Source organism: Typopeltis vanoorti, chromosome 1, assembly GCF_054136105.1.
Source record: "Typopeltis vanoorti isolate ZY-2024b chromosome 1, IOZ_Tvanoo_1.0, whole genome shotgun sequence".
Classification (NCBI taxonomy): Eukaryota; Metazoa; Arthropoda; class Arachnida; order Uropygi; family Thelyphonidae; genus Typopeltis; species Typopeltis vanoorti.
The window spans coordinates 177,454,750-177,478,287 of record NC_143549.1 but is presented as its reverse complement, the minus strand read 5'-3'; the positions used below and the strand labels follow the sequence as shown (position 1 = coordinate 177,478,287).

Here is a 23,538-nt window from a genome sequence, read left to right as displayed (position 1 = left end):
GAAGTGATCACCGTTTAGCCTTGAGCAGGATAAAATTGAATTTCATATTGAAAAGAAGAACATGTAAGAAAGTTTTAAAGCAAATGACAGTTGAGCAGCTCTCTGATGTGAACTGTAGACTAAAATACACAAATATTATTCAAGAAAAAATGAAAGAGTTTGAGAACAGAAACCGAACCTTGGAGATTCATTGGCAAGCCATGAAGAAAACACTGATTGATTCAGCCAGAGAGGCATGTGGTGAGGTTGTCTGCAAGGATAGAAAAATCAGAACTCCCTGGTGGACACAGGAAGCTAAAGAGGCAGTGAAGGAAAAGAAGAAAGCATATCAAAAGCTCCTGGCAAATAAGTCAGCTTGTGCTCTTAGAGAATACAGAGACAAATGCAAGAAAGGTAAACACTGTGTAAAACTAGCTAAACAAAAGTCATGGGAGGACTTTGGCAAGAACATAGAAAATAAATATCAAGAAGGTGGCAAGATATTCTGGAGGTTGCTGAAGAAGCTCAGAAATGGGAGAAAAAGTGCTGTAAAAGGAATTAGAGATGATAAAGGTGACATGAAAACAAGAGAAAAAGATATCATTGAAGTATGGAGTAATTACTTCAAAAAACTGCTAAATGAAACAAGCAGTAATGACAGCACAGTGGTAAAAACTGACCAGGCATGCAGTCAGGAATACATATCCATACTTGAAGTAGAAAAAAACCCATCAAAGGCTTAAAATGTGGAAAGGCAGCAGGAGTAGATTATATTCGACCAGAAATGCTCAAGTATGGAGGTATAAAATTCTTACAGTGGATGCACTGCATAGTTCAGAAGGCTTGGAGACAGGGATGAATTCCAAATGATTGGAGTAGAGCTCTCATAGTACCCATATATAAAAAGAGAAATAAAACTGAATGTGAGAATTACAGAGGTATTTCATTACTGAGTGTTCCTGGTAAGATATATGCAAGTATACTTATAAACGGTTGAGAAGAATTATGGAAGAAAAACTTGGTGAAGAACAAGCTGGATTCAGGCCAAATAGAGGCTGTCAAGATCACTAGATTTTCACTTTACGACAGATAGTTGAGAATTCATTGGAATATAACAAAGATCTGTATTTAAGTTTTGTAGATCTGGAAAAGGCATATGACAAAGTGCCAAGAGAGAAGCTATTCAAAATGCTACAGTTATGTGGTGTTAATGAGGCATTATAATAAGCAATACTTAGTTTTTATTTGAGTTGTAAGTCAACAGTTAGAATTGAAGGAAGTACAGGAAGTTGGTTTGATGTTAAATCTGGTGTCAGACAAGGATGTACATTATCCCCCTCTGTTATTCATTATATATATGGATCACATTATGAAGGAAAGTAGTATGAAACCTGATATCAAAATTGGAGGTGTTAATCTTTGCTTTATGCAGACGATGTTATACTTCTAAATAAATCTGCTACAAGTCTGCAAGATTCCGTGACTAAATTGAATAACTGTTGTAATAGATATGGTATGAAGGTCAGCATTAAAAAAGACAATGAAAATAGGCAGAAACATTGAAAATATTAACTGCGTTGTGAAGGGAGAACCTATAGGACAAATAAAACATTTCGGCTACTTAGGCACGATTTTTAGCGAAGATGGTCAATTAAATATGGAAATAGACAACAGAATCAACAAAGCTGGTATGGTAGGAAATCAACTGAATAAATTTATATGGAGTGAGAGAAATTAGCCGAAACACTAAATTAACTGTATACAAGACCTTGTTCAAGCCAATTTTATACTTATGGATCTGAGAGCTGGGTTAGAAGTAAAACATTTGACCACAGACTAGACACTGCAGATATGAGAGTCCTGAGAAAGATTAGGGGCATGAACAGATGGCATCAATGGCAAAATCATATTCAAAATGAGGATATTAGGAAAGAACTTGAAATTGTCAACATCCAGGAATGCGTTAGCAGAGCTAATCTAAGATGGTATGGACACTTAAACAGAATGGGCGAGGAAAGATTAGCAAAACGGAAAAGAAAGGAAAGATTAGTGAGAGGTATGGGGGTGCTAGAAGAGGAGAGAATGGAAACAGTGGAAGAGAGGGAATGAGAGAGAGGTATGGGAATGCTAGAAGACGAGAGGATGGAAACAGTAGGAGAGACCAAATGAGAGAGAGATATGGAAGTGCTAGAAGAGGAGAGAATCGAAATGGTAGGAGAGATGGAATGAGAGAGAGGTATGGGAATGCTAGAAGACGAGAGGATGGAAACAGTAGTAGGAGAGACAGAATGAGAGAGGGATATGGAAGTGCTAGAAGTGGAGAAAATGGAAACAGTAGGAGAGAAGGAATGAGAGAGATGTATGGGAGTGCTAGAAGAGGAGGGAATGGAAACAGTAGAAGAGAGAGGTATGGGAATGAAAGAAGAGGAGAGAATGGAAACAATAGGAGCAAGGGAATGGTAAGAGGTATAATGTATGGCAACTCAATGATCCGTGGTGTTCAAGATAGGATGCGTGAGGAGTATTTGCCAGGAGGAACAATAGAAAGGGTGGCTATGGCAATTAAGAGAGGTGAAAGGGTGGATGAGATGATTGTGATGGTAGGAACGAATGACTTGAGTGGTAATGTAAGTCGGGCAGCGAGAGATATGAGATTTTTGCTTGAGACTGTACGGAAGAAGACAGAGAGAGGAAAAATAGTGTGCGTGTTGCCTAGGTATGATAATGATGAGCTGAGCAGAAGAGCGGTGATATTGAATGGCATAATAGCGAGAATGTGTGATAAGAGAGGGCTGGTATATGTGGATGCTTGGAGTGCATTTGAGGAAAGACAGGAATTGTATGCGAGAGACCGTTTACATTTGAATGAGGAAGGACGTAGGCATCTGGAGAGATTGCTGTTCTGAACGAGTCAGTGTGTCCCAGGGAGGATGATAGCAGGGGTGGCCTCTTGTGGGAATGGATACTTGGGAGAAGGGAGACAATGTCAGGTAACACTGAGCCCAGTGGAGTCTAGAAGGGATAATGCTGGGTATAGAAATAATGGCATTTGTATGCTTTATACTAACGCCAGGAGTATCCGGAATAAGGGAGAGGAATTTGTGGCGCAGATAGCATCAGCCTGGCCAAAAATTATTGCGATCACTCAGACGTGGTTGACAGAAGGGGATATAACAACAGGAATAGAAATCGCTGGGTATAGCATTTTTCGTCAGGATAGGAGGGGAAAATGAAGATAGCATCAGCCTGACCAAAAATTATTGCGATCACTGAGACGTGGTTGACAGAAGGGGATATAACAACAGGAATAGAAGTCGCTGGGTATAGCATTTTTCATCAGGATAGGAGGGGAAAACATAGTGGTGGGGTACTGCTTATGATAAGTGATGACCTATGTCCTCTAAGAGTGGAAAATTTGGAAGGAAGTGAGACAAATGATTTTGAGAGCATATGGTGTGAGGTAGAGGTAGGCAAGACAGAATATTTAGTGGGGTGTTGCTACAGCCCCAGGAGCACAGAGGATGGGGACCAGGAGATGTTTAGACAGCTAAGTTTGGCAAGTGCAAGAAGAATAATTGTTATGGGAGATTTTAACTTCAGTAGTATAAATTGGAGAGAGGAAGATGCATGTAGCAATAGGGGAATGGAATTTCTAGAATTCTTGAGGGACAAATGTTTTAGGCAATATGTAACAGAGGGAACAAGAGGTTCAAAAGTTTTGGATTTGGTTATAGCATCAGAAGAGTTGATAATAACTGAGTTGACGTCTCTACCACCAGTTGGAGAGAGTGACCATATGGTGTTGACTTGGAAAATGAATAGACATGCAGGAGTATCAAAGAGACGGGAACTTATGTGGAATTATAAGGCAGGTGATTATAATATTCTTAGATGTCAACTTGGGGAAGTTTCGTGGATGGAGGAATTGGAAGGCCGGGATATCACTAGTGCGTGGGAAATTGTGAAAGAATATTTGTTATCAGCAATGGTAAGTTGTATACCACGAGTGAAGAAGAGGACGCAATTTGGAGTAAAGTGGATGACAAACAATATTAAACAGGAATTGCATGCGAAAAAGAGGCTATGGAAGAGATATAAGGAGACAGGTGAAGAGATGCATGAGGAATATAAGACACAGGCCAGAAGAGTGACTAGTGTGGTAAGGAAAGCAAAATTGGAATATGAGAGGAGATTGGCCCTATGATCCAAAGAAAATCCTATGGAATTTTTTAGCTATGTGCCCAGTAGGAGGAGAAATGACTGTGGATGAATGATATTGTGGGATAAAAATGGGAATAGAGTGATTGATGCAGAGGACATAGTGGAATTGTTCAATGAACACTTTATTGGAGTATTTCATCCTAGAGGAGTCAGTTTTAATGCTAGAGGGATAGGACTGGTTCGAGGTCTGGAGGTACAGGAGGAGAGTGTGTTTCAGATACTGAGTACTCTGGATGTCAGTAAAGCTGTGGGACTGGATGGTATTTCACCACGAGTTTTGAGAGAATGTGCTAGGGAATTGACAGTGCCTTTAACGTGGCTTTTCAATGAAAGTCTGGCTTTGGCAAAGGTACCCAGGGAATGGAAGGAAGGTAAGATAGTGCTATTGCATAAGGGTGGTAACAGACTGGAAGTGTCTAATTATAGGCCAGTCTGTGTGTGTCATCAGTAGTTGTTAAGATCTTGGAGAAAGTAGTGAGGGACCGTATACAGTTATCTGTGAGAATCAACATGGATTTGTGAAAGGACGCTCTTGTTTTAGCAATATGCTAGCCTTTTATAATAAAGTTACAATAACATTAGATGAGGGAAAGGCACATACTGCAGTTTTCTTAGACTTGGCGAAGGCATTTGACAGGGTGCCACATGATAAGCTGATATTTAAGTTGCAGCACATGGGTCTGGATGTCAGATTGGTCAACTGGATTCAGGATTGGCTGTCTGATAGGTATCAGAGAGTTGTGTATGGTGGAGCAGTTTCCAGGAGGCAGAGGGTTACAAGTGGGGTACCACAGGGCTCAGTACCACAGGCCTCCCCTCAATGAGTCTTGACAGACTTTATGTCTTAGAAAGGACCTCCCTCGATGAGTCTTTTGACTCCTTGGAGGCCTGAATAATAATAATAATAATAATAATAATAAAACAAGTGTTCTCTGCCAGGTTGGCAGGAAAATGACCCAGAGGAAGACCAAGATATAGATGGATTGATACGGTATAAAGTGCCTTAGACGATAGAAATATAAGATCTGATAATATTGAATTTTTTACAGGTAACAGACTGATTTGGAGGATAATTGTAGATAGGAAGTTAGTAATGGTGTAAATTTTTCATGTAGTACTATCATATCCTGTACACCCCCTTGAGGGTATATATCAGGAATTTGATGATGATGTAAAAAATTTTATGCTTCAGTAGGTACTTCACAACACTACTCCTAAAGGCAGATTTTTCTGTATGCAGTATGAAAAACCCAAGTTTCTGAGAGAAAAAGCCCATATAAAAAAATCCTCCCATCATGATGAGAATCAAACTTAGGCATTTTCAATCGAAAGGTGCAATGTACTGTCATCCAATTGTGCTATGGAGGTGCTAATACTAAAATGACATCTATTTTCAAAGATCACAACATCAAAATACCTTTTGAGCCATTTCAAACTGCTAACTTCCTGAGGCCTCTTAAAGTTAGCACACCTTTCTACAAATACCCAGAAGTATATAGGATTTCATGCTCATGTGGTTTGGCCTACATAGGACAGACATGCCATGGATTTGATATGAGAAAGAAGGAGCATGTTGTAGATTTGACCACAAAAGAAAAGACAGATCAGGTTTGGCCAGTCATATTTCTGCTACCAACCATGCAGTTGATTGGAATCTTTCAACCATGCCTTATTTAGGAGAGAACTTTTATTCAAGACTTCTGAAGGAATCTGTTGTAGTTATCCATTCACACAGATCACTGAATAAAAACAGAGGTCTGACACAAGTGATATTTGGAAATCTCTCGTTAAATCTTTCAACATTAGAGATTTCAATTTCAACTTCTATCTCTAACTGCAGACAGCAAATGCATGCAATGCATTTTTACATTTTCTGTCTGGAATGAGCTCACCTATTTGTATTATAACAGTTTTTCAGCATTTAATCAGCTTAGTCTATAATCTTTGTATTTATATTTGTCTAGCACACTCTTAATTATAGATTCGTTATAAATCATCATTTTTTTTAATTTTTTTGCATATTTCTGCTTTTAAATAAATAAATAAATAACACCTACTAGGTTCACCACCTAAAAGAGAACTGGTGGCTTCTTCAGGTTAGACACATAAAAACCTGAAGAAGCCACCAGTTCTCTTTTAGGTGGTGAACCTAGTAGGTGTTATTTATTTATTTATTTAAAAGCAGAAATATGCAAAAAAAATTTAAAAAAAATGATGATTTATAATGAATCTATAATTAAGAGTGTGCTAGACAAATGCACAGTGCAAGGATGTTTTCCAGGGAATAACAATTTGGGATACAACCAAGGCTATAAGTAAATAAGTAGAACAACTGGTGATATGATTGTCTTGGCCAGAATAAATAACCTGAAATGAAATAACTTGGTTATGTGAAAAGATAAAAATGTTGCAGTACCCTAACACTAAGGCAGTAGCTAGCACACATCAACTGCATGCTTTACAAATATGTGTCGAAGACTAACCAACACCTTCCATAGGTATCCTGTTCATCATTTGCTGATGCATCCTCCATGCAACCAATGTTACTTGAAGAGCTCAGAGGGAAAGTATCTTGGGTACTAAAACCTAACACCTGTGCATCCTTAGGACTTTACACACCACATGCCTCTATTTGAGATGGTTATACCAAAAAAAAAAGCTGATAGCGAGCCATATGCTTCTAAATAATATCTTTTAATGCCCAGATTAGAAACAATAATCTATTTTATCTTATCTTCATTCATCCAGTCAAAGTCTCGGATCCATCCACAGACTTGAATATCCAAGATGATAATACTACCATCTCTTGATGCCAAAAAAGGCTTTCTTATGCCTACCTCAGTCCTGATATTTGGTTCCTTTCTCACTAACCATCCTTTCTATTCTAATTGGTTTTTTATGATGGCACATAATGCATAATGTTTTTTAACTCTGATGTTGTGGGTTCTAAAATATTGAGATATGTGTGTCATTTCACATATATCTAATAAATATACGGATCTAATAAAAGTGTCTGAAAATCTCTCTATAAATGAGATGACTGTTATGCCTCCAGCTGGTGGCAGTGATCATGCAGTTTTGATATGGGGGAAAAATAATGCATGTGAGAGCTTTGAATAAGAAGGAACAAATGTTGAACTGTAAGGCAGGTGTCTATAATAAAATAAACTGAGAAGGCCACTCAAAGCAGTGCCTTGGCATGAGACATTGTATGATAGTATGGAAGAGAAAACAGCAGTGCATGGGAAGTGGTCAAAGGGTTTCTGAAAGAATGGAGAATAATAATAATAAGAAATAAAGCATGAGCTGCATAAAAGGAGAATGTTTTGGATCTAACATCATGAAAAGAATGATGATGATGATGTGGTGAGGAGATTTATAAATTGCAGGCCATGTGATTGAGAGCTGTGGTGAGGTTGATGAAATCAGATTATGAAAAGAAGTTAGTCAAACATGCTAATCTAAGTCAAATAGAATTTTATTACTGTAAGGCAAGGACATTCCACAAAGTATTATATTAATGGAAAAGAAAAAGAAAGGATGATCACGGATAAATAATCTCAGTGAATTCAATGGCAGGAAAGTGCCAGATTTGCTAGGAATAGCTGAGTTGTTAAATGTTCGATTTAGTAAGTATGCTTTCCAGACAGACCTCTTGGCTCTCTGGATGCTGAAAGAGAACCGAACATAAAAATGCAAGTAGATGGGTTAGAGACATTAAATCTATTGCAAGAGCTTGATTCAAACTGTACTGAGACTGGATGGGATATCGTAGAAATTCTTATGAAATATGCATGAAAGTTAACAATGCTCTTGATTTGGTTGTTCAACTTGAGTACATGTGTATGATTCCTAATGAGTGGAAGGAGAGCAAGGTAATTCCATTATACAAAGGTGGAGTGAGTAGTGATACAATGAATTATGGAACACATTGGTATCTCTGGTGTGCTTAACAAAGTATTGGAACGGTTGGTTAGGAATCACCTTTGGATGTGATTCCTCAAGAGAACAGCATGGTTTCATTAAAGGTTGATTTTGCTTTAGCAGTCTGATCATGTTCTCTAATAGAAGAATTGGATAAGAGTAATGGTTATACCATGATACTATTAGATTTTTCAAGACATTTGATAAGATTCCACATGAGTTGTTATACAAATTCAGAGGAATGTGGGTATGCAAAATATACTTGCAACATGGATAGTAGGATAAATGACTGACAAGAAGGTGATGTATGGAGATGTTGAATCTAAAGTCTATGATAAAGGCAACTAGTGGTTTTACATAGGATTCTGTATTTGAACCAATGTTGTTTAATTTGTATATTAATGATATGGGGTTTGGTCTTAGACAGTGATATCTAGTATTTGCTGATGATGCTGATTTGGGGGGATGGGGGGATAAAGGACATATGTTATAGAGAATCTATGCAGGCTCACTTGAACAAACTAATTCTATGGACAAATAAGGAGCTTCAGTTTAATGTTTCTAAGTGTGAGGTTGTGCATTTTGGATTGAGGACATTGCACAGAGTATTATTAAAGAGAACACTAATTTGTTAACAAGCCTTTGCTAACTTCAGATAACTGCATACATATGGTCACCTGGGCTTCAAGGAGATGGGGAGGCAGTTGGAAAGATCCAGCAGTGGGTAACCAATGTAACTAGCTTATGGAATTATGGATTATGAAGCCAGATAAATGGTCTTCAAAATTTGAAGAACAAATGGAGAAGAGGAGATATGACAGAAGCATCTAAGTTGGTAAGGAAATCCTACACTATAGCCAATTGAGATTTTGCAGTTTATGATAGATGGAAGTTGAACTCCTGGTCATCTTTAGAAGGTGACTATGGGGGTGGTTAGGAAGCTTGTGAGGCCTTCTCATGCACATGATGAATGTGAGGCATAAGTTACCATTAGATGTTATGAGTGTCTTCAGTTAAGGTATTCAAAAAGAGAGATATAATTGGTTTGGCATGAAAGACTGAAATGGACTCTCTTGATATGTCTTTGGACTCTTGGGAGGAGGCATGATGATAATATGGAACAAGGCTGTCAGCAACTAAGGTTTTTTTTTGTGTGTGTGTTTATTATTGTACATGAATTTTTAAAATGTGGTGAGATCTGTGGTATGTTTAAAATTATTCCCAGAATTCATGAGTAATAATTTTATTTCAAGATTTCAACTTGATTACATTTATCATATTCAAAGTAATTCTTGGAATAGTACTGCACTGCTTCCATTTCCTTTACCACTTTTAATTTGTGGAGTTTAGAAGAGTCTTGAAAAGGGGGCAGTGAGAAAAGTGTGTGTGTGTGGGAAGAGAGAGTTGTGGAAGGATAGTAATATCAAAACTTTCAAACTTAGAATTTATGGCCAAATTTATTTCACATTTGAATGCACTTGTTTAGCTTTTTTCAGTGCAACAAATCAAGTTTTCGTTGTGATGACTTATTTTGTTTCAGCATTGTATCTGTAAACTCAGTGCTTATCTTTGGTTATAACATTTAAAATACATATATATCCTCATTCATTCCAAGAGATATTCACAAATTGAAATATATTGATTTCTTAAGTCTTCTATTAACCTCTCTACTAGCCATGGTGTATGAAATAGTGAGACCAAAATCGTACATATTACAAAATCGTATCCAGATTTTGCTGGACGTCTATAGATGTTATGGCCGGTTGGGGTGTTAATATTGCATGACCTGAGCCATGGATATTCCAGCCTCTTCCACTGCTTTTCAGATTAATCAGTCCAAAATTTCCTTCAATAATTGCTTTCATCTATGCAGTCAAAGATTCAGTTATTATTATTATTATTGCACTCTCCATGGAGTCAGCAGACTCATTGTGGGAGTTTCATTCAACTGACAACATATTTATCTTATTGAATCTTAAAATCTTTAACACTCCTTACATTAATAACACATTCTGGTAATGTGTTCCATTCGCTGACAATTCTCCAAGTAAAAAATCTACTCCTCACACCCTCTTTACCACACTCTTACATAACTTGTAAGGATGACCTCTGGTTTTTTCCCCTCTCACCTCCTACTCTTTTTATAATCTCATCTGGATTAATCTGATAAAATCCTTTCACTAATGTAAATGTCTCTATTTTTTCACCTCTTTTCCTCTTATCCAATAAACTTTGTAAATCACATTTTTACAACCTCTCCATACCAAGCAGTCCAAAGTCCTGATGTTGTCTTAGTCACTTGCCTCTGAACCCTTTCCAATGTCTCCCATCAACACTAAAAATCAGATGACCAGATTTGAGCATAATAGTCCATGGTCTGACCAGTGCTTTATACAGTGGCACAACTACTTCCTTATCCCTATGTTTTAGAGTACTTATCATAGCAGTACTAAAATATGCAGCCTTTGCAACACTAGCAATATGCCCTTTAAACTTCAGTCAACAATGAATCCTAAATATCTAATCTCATTCACTTCCCACAGTATGGCACTGATAATATAGAACACAGCCTTATATTTCTGCACTCCAAAATGCAACACCTTGCACTTACTGATATTAAAACGATAACCCCACTCCTTTGTCCAAGTAAAAAATCTACTCAAATCTTCCTGAAGGGAATCAACATCAGTAGTGCTAATTGTAATTCTTCCCAACTTTGCATCATTAGCAAGCAGCTGAAGTCCCCAGTCAGTCCACATGATATATCGTTTACAAACAAGTTAAACAACAGGGGCCCAAGAACAGAATCCTGGGACATACCACTGATTAGCCTCCTTTTTTGTGACACATTGCTCCATTATACACAACCTGCTGGTATTGTTCAGGGAGCCAATCTCCAATCCATCTAACCAGTATACTATCTATTCCCATCCTCTGCAGCTTGTACACCAACTTATGTAGTAATCTATCAAATGCTTTTGCAAAGTCCAAGAATATCGCTGTATATGATTCTCCCTTATCTAACACACCTGTTACACTATCATAAAATACACGTAAATTGCTAAAACCTACCCTTTACAAATCCATTTTATAATAAATTATAAAATGACCATTATAAAGCATGCTCTGTCCATCAATACAATCCTGTATTTTATTCCTACCCAATCTCTCCAACACCTTGACCACAACCACAGGTATACAGACTGGTCTATAATTGGAAACTTCTGTCCTAGAACCATGCTTATGGAGGGGTACTATTTTGCCTTCTTTCCACTCTTTAGGAACCCTACTCACTACAAGACTTAATATGTCATCCATTCTCACAGCATTATTAACACCTAACCCAACCAACACCTGATGCACCTCTGATTCTTTCACTTCCAATTCTCCTAATACTTGCTTCCCTTCGATATATTGCACCACATCTTTTAAACCAGTATAATATAAGCTGATAAAGTGCTCATTCAGTAATTCCGTGATATCCTTTGCAACTGTTATTCTGCTGCCATGACTATCCACCAGTGTCAACCTACCATAATTATGCTTTCTCTTGCTTTCCATATACTGGAAAAATTCCTTTGAGTTAACCTTGACCTGACCAGCCAATCTCTTCTCATATTGCACCTTTTCTTTCTTTGTTATGCTCGTCACCTTTGGAACCTGCACTTTATACTCTTCATGGATCCGATCACCACCAACTGTCTTGTACATCCTCCATAACATTTTCTTTTTCAGCACAGCTTGCTTGATTTCGCTGTTCATCCATTTCACTCCCACTCTATTTACTCGCTTAACCCTCAGTATGCAGTCATACACTGCTTTTATCAGATACTGCCTTATGAGTTTCCATGCATTTTCAACAGCTTTTCCACTCAGCTCATCTACCCAACATACTGTTACTAACTGTGACTACAGAGCAACCTATAATCACCTGCTTTATACTTCCACATATCTATTTTTGGCAGTAACCTTTTCTTGTTTCATCACTTCCCAAACAAGTACTTCATGATCACTCTCACCAAATGGCAGTAGTGTTAACACCTCATTAACAACTACATCTTGTGAAGTTATCACCAAATCCAAAACATTAAAGCCTCTAGTTGCTTCAATCACATGCTGCTTAAGATACTTATCTCTCAGAAATTCAACAAACTCGCTCTCCTTGTTTCCATACACTATCTCCTCCTTCCAGTCTATATTCCTGTAATTAAAGTCTCCCATCAGGATCATCTGCTTTTTACATGCCCAACTAATTTGCCTGAACATTTCATAATCATTATTCCCTGGTCTATAACAGCATCCTATCAGATATTCTAGCCTGATTATTTCAACTTCACACCACACAGATTCAAAATCTGTGCATTCACTATCAACTTCCACATGTTGTGGACACAATTACTCTGCAATCATTAACAGCATTCCTCCTCCCTTCCTCTTTTCACATTTCTATCCTTCTGGAAAATTATATATCCTTCTATTTCTATTCCCAACATCACATCCTCCTGAAACAATCACGTTTTACTTATTCCAATTATCTTTAGGTATACTGACTCAATCAATGCAACAAACTCAGCTCTCTTGTCTCAAATATTTCTTACATTTGTGTACAAACATAACAATCCCTGTGTTGTGTTTGAGGCCATTCTACCAGTACCAACATTATCTATTCTTGCTGCTATACCACACACACACACACACCTCTCTCTCTCTCTCTTTCTCTCTCTTTGGTCTGACTACTCCCGTTTCCCTGATCCTGACTCTGATTTCCAAATTTCCCAAAGTTGAAGGTTACTTTAGACCTGTCGTCAGTTGAAAATTTTGTACTTTTAAAATGCTTCTACCATGTCGCAAGTTGTTTTATATAACACCTTATGAGCATTATTTTGATACAGTATGCTGTGGATTTTCACAGCTTGTCTTAATGTGAAGCATTACCAAACATGGAAAAACCAAATATGAACAATAAGCAGTTGTATAACACATCACATGAAATATCTAAAACAAGCTGTTATTTGTAAGCTATGTTCCAAATTATTAATTACCTTATATCATCAACATGTTTTGTACTACTGACATTCCATATTGTCATCATAGAATTTTTAACGTCTCATATATGCCTTCTGGTTAACAATGTTCTTCTGCTGTGTGCCTTTTACTGCAGAAACTCCTTCCTTTCATCATCCACAACAAAAGTTACAAGTGATCACAACCTAAAGATGATGAAAGAAAAAAAAAATCAACTATTATTCTACCAGTTTTCTTCAAAATGGCTCTACTCAAAAAAGTTGTTGATTAAATACTCTTCTATGATTCATACAATAACAGATTATAATGTTTTCATTTACTTATCCTACATCAACAGAGATTTGAGACAAATTTGTGGAATTTAAATCAGATCAACATTAGGATTGCTTTGAAACTGATTCACACTTTACAGAATTTTCTACATTTGCCTAAAGAGCATTCCTTTTGAAATTTTCTTTATACACAAATGCCCTAGAGTGTACAAAATTCCATGTTCTAGTATTTCAAACAGTTGTTTTAAAACAACTGTTAATCACATTAGGAGTTTTGAAATATGCCAAAAAAAAACACCTGAATGATATTGAATATAAATGAAAAATAAATTGGCCTCGCTTTCACACATTTTCTCAAAACTTCATGAAACAAGCTCATCTCTTGCTTTCATGCCTTACATAGAATACAATCTCTTATTAAGATTGTTTAAGGATTCTTCTGAAGTAATACAATCACATTGCATCTTAAACAGGAACCTTATGCCACATGATATTTAAAAGTCTTTATGTGACTATGTAACTTATCCGACCTCCATACACCAATAATCATCTAAAAAGCTTTGCACAGTATGCTTAGTATGTCAAATGACTCATGTGATTAACTCACATTATTATTCTTAATATGTTTCAAAACAACTGTTAGGAACAGTTCTTTTGTATATATTCTCTAATATGTTCATGTTCGTGATGAAGCTGTCAGATCAGCAGTGAAATGTGTAAAAGTTAATTTTTACATTAAATCTACAAGTAAATCCCACTATTATATAGTTGTTGTTAATAAAAAAAAAAAAAAAAAAATGGAGGAGAATTAGGGGTCATTCATTCCTGTAAGCTGTGGAGAGTAGTGAATAAGTGAAATGCATTACTGGAGTGGGTGGTGAGTGATGCTACATGTTCAAGGTATGCTATGATATACATGGAAGTTTATAGAAAGTTTTGGCTTTCTATAAATGACTGTATCAATCTACTGAAACATATTCTTTTTAGTTGCTGTAAGTGGGTTGGGTGCTGCACACTTAGTAAGAATAATATAAATTCATATGTGCAGTAAAAAACTACATATATTAAATATAATACACTAAAATGCCAGCAATTTATGCAGATTTTAATTTAAAAATTACAATAATAATAATAATAAACTACCTTTGTCACAATAATACCTTATTTAAATATCTCTGTGGAATTTTAAATAGAATCATAATATACACATATATACCATTTATCTTTTTTTTTTCTCTTATAGCTGAAATACATGAAACAGCTAGAAGAAGAACGAGATATTTTACTTCAAGGACTAGAAACAGTTGATCAAGCAAGAGAATGGTATTTGCAGAATATCTACGCTGTGAAAGATAAAATGAAATTCATTGGGAAAAGTGACTTACATTCAGTATGTTGTTGTTATTTAATACTATTGTTAACATAGTTATTAGACTTAACACAGAATGTCCTATTCAACGGTTGCACTTATGAAATATATAAATTTTCCCTTATTATTTGGTGATGAGGATATATTGGAAAGGGTCCAGAGAAGACTGACTAAGGTGGTAACTGGATATGGGATATGAAGACAAATTGAGAGAATGTAGTTTGCAAAGCCTTGTGAATAGGAGAAAGAGAGGGTATATGATTGAGACCAGTGGTGCACCCAGAGGGGGGGGGGCATGTCCCCCCCCCCCAAAAAAGAAAAAGGGGTAAAAAAACACTAGAAATTTTTCCAAAAATCTTTTCTTAATTAAAATTCATTTTATTTATTTATGTTGTGTCGTGTCTTCTATTTCTGTACTAATGAATTAGCAATCATTGCAGATGCTCAGTCATAGGTCGTATACAATGCGTAGTGTGTATTCTCAAATTGTCTACTCAACCCCCCCCCCCCCCAAGATTAAATCCTGAGTGCGCTACTGATTGAGACATTTAAGTTGGTAAAGGGTTGTTACTGGGTTAATGTGGATGATATATTTCATAGAATGGAGGAAGGGAATAGTTATCTCTAGAAGATGTATAAGGAAGGTGTGTTCTCTTTGCATGGAGAATGGTTGGTGAGTGGAATGTGTTGCCTGACATTGTGGTGAATGCAGATACATAGAATGAGCTTATAGCACAATTTGATGGGTTTTGTGTGGACAATGTATGTCTCCCATAATGAGTCTTCTGACTCCATGGAGGTCTGGTGTTAATAATTTTACCATGGATAAGCATCAGTAAGTTTTTAGTAGTAGAATTCTTTAACAGATTCTTAATTTTAATGTTAATCCTTCAATAGCAGAATCCATTACCATGTTAGCATTAAGAGAGAGATGACTTTGAAACCAATATTAAGAGCTTGCTGGAAGTTTCTCCACTTGGTTATACTATAAATTAAAGATATCAAGAAATTATATACTTGGTTTAATCCTTTATCCAAGTGTAAGCAAACTAGTTTGTGCCTGAACTATTTTCAGGACTGGGGCAACTCGCATAAAGAAGGTAATGACTTCACATCACTTACCTTAGTATCCCATAATGCAAAGCACATCTCCTTGCAGACATGTATAATGCTATGCATTATAGAAATATGAGACCTTTATTGAGGTCTCATCAGTTGGAGCCAGACCCAGAGGTGATACTAAGGTTGAAGTAATGCAGAAGTCATATTTTCATATACAAGTAGACAAAAGGTGTCACACCTTATTAAAATACTCTGGATCAGAGAAAGTTGTTGGAAGTTTTTCAACTTGGTTATACTATAAATTAAAGATACCAAGAAAGTTGCCCCAGTCCTGAAAATAGTTCAGGTGCAAACTTGTTTGCTTACACTTAGATAAAGGATTAAGCCAAGTATATAATTTCTTGGTATCTTTAATTTACAGTATTAAGAGCAGAAACCAATTTGAAACAATATAATTTTGAAATCAACATACTGGCACTTTTTGAATCAGAAAGTTTAATTTCTATCTTTCAGTATTATAGCTTTTCTTTTGTAATGTGAATGGGCTAAGAGCTAGGTACTCTGGAAAAAACCATGCTCTAGAAACCAAAATTGAATTTTTTTGAAGCCACTTCAGACCTCCAGTAATCAGAATAGTGATCTTAAAGTGGGTAATGAATGCTATCAGCTAATACCTTTTATTCCCTTATAGGGAGTAGGTTGAGGCCATTTTAGGTCTATCTAACTTTTTGGAGACTGAATGGGCAATTCATTCTCCACTGTGTGATTGAACCCACAACCTACTGATTGGCAAGCAAATATGCTATTCACTTGTACAACCAGATGAGTGGCTATTGCTGTTTTATTATTTATTTTCATGTTTGTTCACAGTAAACATAAAATAAACTTGAGATGCATACATCTATAAACACTAACATAACATTATATATGACAAATGAAATCCAGAGTGATGCCTGCGTGGTCTACCACAGTATTTTAGAATTATATTCATGGAAATATGTAATGATATCACAGAGTTAAAAAAATAATGCATTATTAGGGCTCAAGTGTTCTTTACTTAACATTAAGATAATTTGTCTTTGATATGGCATACCTTTTTAGCTGCTCATAGCACACAGTAGTTAAGGTATTTGCAGAATGGTATGAAATAGTCAAACCTATCCCTGTGTTGATTACTATGAAGTAGCAGGGAGGACAATCGTGGTATGTATGTATGTGTATATATATATATATGTATTGCTGGCCTGGTTGGCCGAGTGGTTAGCGTATCCACTCTCCAGCCAAAAGGCTGCAGATTCGAATCCTGTCGTGGGCATGGATGTTTGTCTGTGAAAATACTGTGGTGGTGGTCGGCGGTAGACAGCATTGGTGTAAATGATGAAGGTAGTTGCGGTTAATGGAGTGGTGGAGATGGAGAGCTGTAGAATAGGTACCCTCCCCCTTGATGAGCCTTCGGACTCCCTGGAGTCTAGTATTAATAGATAATAATTATAATAGATAATAGATAATAATAGATAATTATTAATGGATAATAATAATATATAGCAGAACATGCAGGAACAGTATCCCAAATTATTATGTACTGCACTACACTCTTGCATGTGTGAGATTTTCCAGAGCTGAAGGCCTAATGATATGCTCTTCTTACCAAACATTATCATCAAAGTGGTGTCAATAACATGTCAGTTGTACAAGACAATAGAGAAGTGGAAAAGGTGTGCTAATCTGATGATTTGTAGGGTTTCTGCTACCTAATGCAGATGGATCTAGCAAAATTCCTAATTTTGGAAACCATGTTAGTGGGTGTGGGGTGGGGAACTAAAAAGTTCTGATAAACACCTCAATTCTTTCATGGTGATAATCACAACTTTTTAGCACACCCTCATTTGTATGCATATATATATTTAAATGAAACATTGTAAATCTGTAATGCTGTAGTATTGTGAATAGGCTGATAAATATTATGGAATAAAGTTTTCAATCATTTTAGGCCTCTAATAAGCTTGATAGTAGTCTCATACTAGGAAATGAACTTTTTCTAGCACTTGAACTCACAACTATCCATGCCTTCAGTAAGATCTGAAACTGTCGCTAATTGGTTAGAGAAAGGCATATATATTGACCAACAAATACCTGGTGTGTCCCTCTGCAGCTCATAGCAGACCAAGTGCACTCTGTTCATCATGTGCCCAGAAAGAATCGGTTCTTCAGGATGATAATACACCATTCATAGTGAAGAAGTTATGGAGACACAACACACGTGTTAGAATAATTACATTACTTAATATTAAGCAAGTAACAATCGACATTTCGACCTCTGTTGAATTATACATGGATAATGCTCCATGTCACTGTGTCCACATTGCAAGGAATTTAATCCAGGAAAATGCATGGAGGATATCACTGATATTGAATGGCCTGTAAACTCAGTAGATCTCAACAGTTGAATACCTTTGTGAGATACAGGAACATGCCCTGTATATGGCACTTTCCATTCTATAGGATATCCTACTGATATCTTATATATACTGATATAATAATCAGACCTCTAATGGAATCAATCCGTGGTGCACAGATCTTTAATGTGAAATGTGTCCAACACAGTATTAGGCAGATAGTCATAATTCAATGATATGTCAACATGATAATGTTTATTTGTTTTCGGTGAGTAATAAACTAAGTTTTATCCTCTTAAATGCTACATAATATTACTACCAGCAATAAATTTAGTTTTTTCATTGTGAAAGTCAGTACACTGAAAACTTATGTATTTGTCAGCTCATCTTGAAAATACAGTAAATTCTGGTTAATTGGGACACATTTTGACCCAATTAAATGGCTCCCCAATTATGTGGTTTTATGTTAATAGTTAAAAAGATATGAAAAGACAACATTTCACTGAACAATAAATCCTTTATTCAAATAAATTACAATAGCTAAATATGTATTTAAATTTCTTACAACAGCTAAAACATTTAAACTTCCTAACAGCATCACTCACCTACAACAGCTGATGGGAACAAAACTGATGAGTGATTTACAAGATTTATGTTTGCTCTCCTTGTGCCAATAAACTTTAAACCAACCAATCATTTGAAGGTAATATAGGTTGCGCCTATGAATAAGTTACGTTAAACTTGTGCTCCCGCATTTTATCATAATTGCAAGTGTTTTTTGTGCAAAATAAGCAGTAAACAGAAAACTAACAGAGGGTACTGTGCCGATTACTTCAGCACAACTCGTAAGCACCCATAGTCCATTATATCAGCTATTTTTTTACAACTAAAAAACAGCCACATGAAAGCGCTATGCCTACCATGCGAAGTAAAGATGGCGGCGACAAAGGCCAACAACAGAAGATTACCTCGAGTCCCATCAGCATAGCGTTGCCAATCGCCAACAAACCGAATGACATTATGAAGTGCAGCAGCTGTGAAACCGAAGTTAAAGAAAGGAAAAAAGGTATATTGTGCGATTTCTGTTGCAACTGGCTACTTACTTCCTGCACGAAAATAAATGAATCGCCGCACAAGCTTTTTACCAATCTTAACCAGCCCTACTTCTGTCCAATGTGCCTCCCTTCCGTAAAACAGCTAAAAAACCAAGGCAAAAGAGTTTAAAACTTCGAAGAACAGCTTAATACTATGATAGATACTTTCTCCTACAAAATCAGAAAGTTGGAAACTAAGCTCGAGATACTCGACGACCAGCGCCTGATAGCAAATGCACCCATGCCTTCTAACGAACTTCACGAACTAATTGCATCAATGGTACACGAGTCGCTTGAGGCTGAAAATAGGAGACTCAATGCCGTTATCCTGACCTTTCTGATGGAAAACAGTAAATCCTTAAAAGAAGACATCTGCAAACTAGCAGGAGAATGCAATTTTGATCCAAGAAATATCGTCAAATGCCATCGTTTCGGACCATAAACAAAAGAAAGGACAGAACAAACTTTCCACATCTCGTGAAAGTGACCTGCAACACACCAACAAACACATCCAAATTTATAACGCCGATAAACGACAAGCTAAAGAACACTTGACCCCAGTTGCGCATATGTGCTCGACTTGATTTAACCTTTGCCCAGAGAGAACAAAGATGCCAACTCCGAAGACAACTAGAAGAAAAACACCAAAATGGAGACAACAGTTGGATGATAGACTACAAACAAACCAAACTAGTGCAAAAACCAAGTGACTCCACTAGTAGCCACCAAGGACACCAGTATGCAGGCACTGCATAAGAAATGTGCAAGACCCTTGCTGTCGAATCCATACCTCACAGAACCTTGCATATCCACTTCACCAGCATCCGTGGCCTCAATTCCAACCTTAATAGCATCCACTACCATCTGCAGTCCACCAAACCCCACCTATCCTTTTTAACAGAAACTCAAATCTCACCTTCCCCCAGCACTATTCATCTCAACCTTCCTAACTATACACTATTTAACTCCATTCGACCCAAGGGTGGCATCTGTGCATATATCTGCTCTGACATACTCTGCCAGAGAGCACCTAACCTAGAATTGCCCAACTTCGACTTCTTTGGCTGAATATATCCCTCCCTCACTCAGTCAAATTCATCGGCTTCTCTATCGCTCTCCTAATACCACCAATCACTCCGAGCTCTTTCATTTCCTCCCTTTAAAAGTTGATTTTCTCCAGTCCCACTCTCCTAACAGTGAAATCATCCTCCTGGGTGATTTTACATCTATAATACCAATTGGCTTTCCTCTTCCAGTTATACAGATCCTCCTAAATGGGACTCAGATAACCTCGTCAACTTCAACACTAGTAAAACCCAGTTCTGTCTTATTTCTCACAAAAAAGAACCATTTTCCCCCAGCATTGTTTTTGATAACACTCAAATTCCCAGAGAAGATGAGATTTCTCTTCTCAGAATTATCCTGACATCAAGCCCCTCCTGGCATAAATACATCACAACCATTGCATCCTCAACTTCCAAAAAACTAGGTTTTCTCTTTCGCTCAAAATGCAACTTCACCTCTAAACAGCTGTTAACATTATACAAATTGCAAATCTGCCCAGCTATCAAATACTGCTCTCATATTTGGAGTGGGGCTTTTAAAAGCTTCCTTAAAATGCTTGACTCAGTACAGAGGAGAGCAATTAGACTGATAAATGACCCATCTCTCACCAACTTGCTCCCCTCACTGTCACATAGACGCTTGGTCTCTGCAATTTGTATATTCTATAAATATTTCCATGGGAAATTTTCATCTGAAAAAGCATCAATAATTCCCCCCACTCTGTATTAAGCCCATTGGAGCACGTACAGCTGTCACCCAACATCCTTTCACAGTACACCTTGAAACTCGTAGAACCAGTTTCTTTTCCTCCTCCTTCATCTGTGGTACTGTGGAACAGTCTTCCACCTGACATATTTTCCAAGAAATACAACATACAGGCTTTTAAATCAAATGTAAACAAATTTCTCCTTTCCCAACCTCAAATCTCATATACCCATATACGGTACTAACGTACTATAGGTTGACCAGCCAACCTCTTGTATATGGGCCCAACATAAAAAAAAAAATCATTTACAAGCAATTATACATTTACAAATTGCTTGAGAGGGATAATCTCAATTGCTCCAGTCTCTTGTCCCAATTAAATGATATGCTATCCTAAATAAGTGAAGAAAACTGTTAATTTTATAGATTTGGTTTTGTTCTTTAAGATTTGTACCTATAAACTGATTGTCCAGTTAACCAGATTCTACTGTCATCAATGTTACTTATTTATTTATTTATTCTTATGGCAAAAGGAATACAAAGCAGCTACAGGTTAATGTTCAGTCTAATCCAGGGTTTAATCCGTCACCTCGTGGATGTCCTGGAGGCCACCACCATGAAATTGGCTCTGGCAGTCATTCACAATATGAATAATTGTCTAGCCATGGGGGGAACAATCACAATAAGGGTGGTCTGACAGTCTCCATTTATGTAGTAGGTAGCCACATCTTCCCTGGTTAGTTCTGATCCTGTTGATAGATGACCCTAGGAAGAGCAAAACCAGGCTGCAGAGCACAGGGATCTTCAACGAGGAAGCCATTTTTGGAAGATTGTTGGACCAGTGTTCTCTCCACATGTCAGGTGTTGAGAGGCAGTTGAAAAGAGTTCGTCCATGGACAAGAAAGGGTTTCTTGATTTTAGGGTGAAGACTAGGTAGATTTATGAGAGTCTGGTGCAGGGGCAGGAGTGGGTTCTCATTACTTTATTGAATTCTTTAATCGAGGCTTGTCTTCTTTGTATATTTGGTGGAGCAATGTTAGATAGGACAGGCAACCAGGGAAGATGGGTGCTACTTGTTGTCTCACTAGTTGTGCGCACTTTAGAAAGAGTTTAGCCAGGTGTCTATAATGTTAGTATGCGCACTTCTTTCCCAGATGGGAGCACAGTATTCTGCTGCAGAGAATGCAAGGACTAGTGCAGACGACCTTAGGACTTTTGCACCACAACCCTAGGTTATTCCAGCAAGCCTTGAAATGATATTATTCTTCATTTTAATTTTGTTGGACAAGTTGGTGATGTGTCTTTTATAGATTAGGCTTCTATCCAGGCTCACTCCAAGGTATTTTGGGTGAGGCTCATGTCCTACCATTTTGCCACAGAAAGAGAGGTTGAGTTGTCGATTTGCCTCTTCATTGTTCCGTGGACACAGTTTTTGTTGGATTTGGCTTCAGATACCACTGCTTGAAATTCTCTTTCAGGATGTTCTGGTCTGTGTTCAAGATTGATTCGAGGTTGGCGAAGGAGGTTGATTGGTGTAGGATCAATAGGTCATCAGCGTACATATATTTGTTTGAGCTGGTATGTGGTAAGTCGGACACATAGATGTTAAAGAGTACCCTGTGGGAGACCGTTGTGGAGGAATCTGGACTTGCTTTTTTTTTCACCCATATGGATCTTTCTGTTGGAAAGAATGGTTTAAAAAAAGACTGGAAAGTTTTTTGCACCTTATAATATTGCCTAGCTTTAGGAGGAGGCCTCTGATCCATCCAGACTGTGTCATAAACCAGGCATTCAAAGGTACATAACCTCCTGGTCCACTTGCAACAGCCATGATAATTATGTTACTGATTTTTTTGTAATTAAAGGATGGCATTATGAAAACACAGATGCTAAAAGAGTGTTCATCTGAACTGTTGTTCCTTTGAACTAGCTGTAATTTGAGTCTCAGCATAGGGAAGATTCCACAGACGTGGAAAGGACATATGATAATCCCTTTGCATAAGGATGGTGCAAAGACTGATATGTTTAACTATTGACCTATCAGTGTCTTTGGAGTGGCAATGAAGATTTTAGAAAAGCTGGTAAAAGATTGCATACAGAAATGGATTGACAGAGAATCTATACTCATAAGTTTAATGGAATAAATACAGCACAAATTTAAATAGTTGGGAAAATCTATACTTTGCAATGATCACATGGATTTACTAAGGAAAGGTCAGTTTGAGTAACTTGCTCACATTTTATAATAATGTTATGATTGAATTAGACAATGGAATGGATACACCTTGATATTTTTGGACTTTTCTAAAGTTTTTGACAAGGTTTAGCATGGAAGGCTGTTAATTATAAATCATTAGTTTGGATAAGAGGATGACTGACTAACAGATATCAAAAAGTGGTGTGTAGGGGATGTGAGTCTACAAGAT

General features: G+C 37.1%; 1 protein-coding gene across 1 annotated transcript in view; it reads left to right on the top strand.

Moving 5' to 3' along the window:
- LOC150110669 (suppressor APC domain-containing protein 2-like) overlaps nucleotides 1-23,538 on the top strand; it is a 128,807-nt gene that overhangs the window by 49,273 nt on the left and 55,996 nt on the right. The window contains exon 3 of the mRNA XM_090400233.1: nucleotides 14,665-14,811. Within this exon, the coding sequence (XP_090256359.1) occupies nucleotides 14,665-14,811 (147 nt within the window). The remainder of the gene's footprint in view (nucleotides 1-14,664; nucleotides 14,812-23,538) is intronic.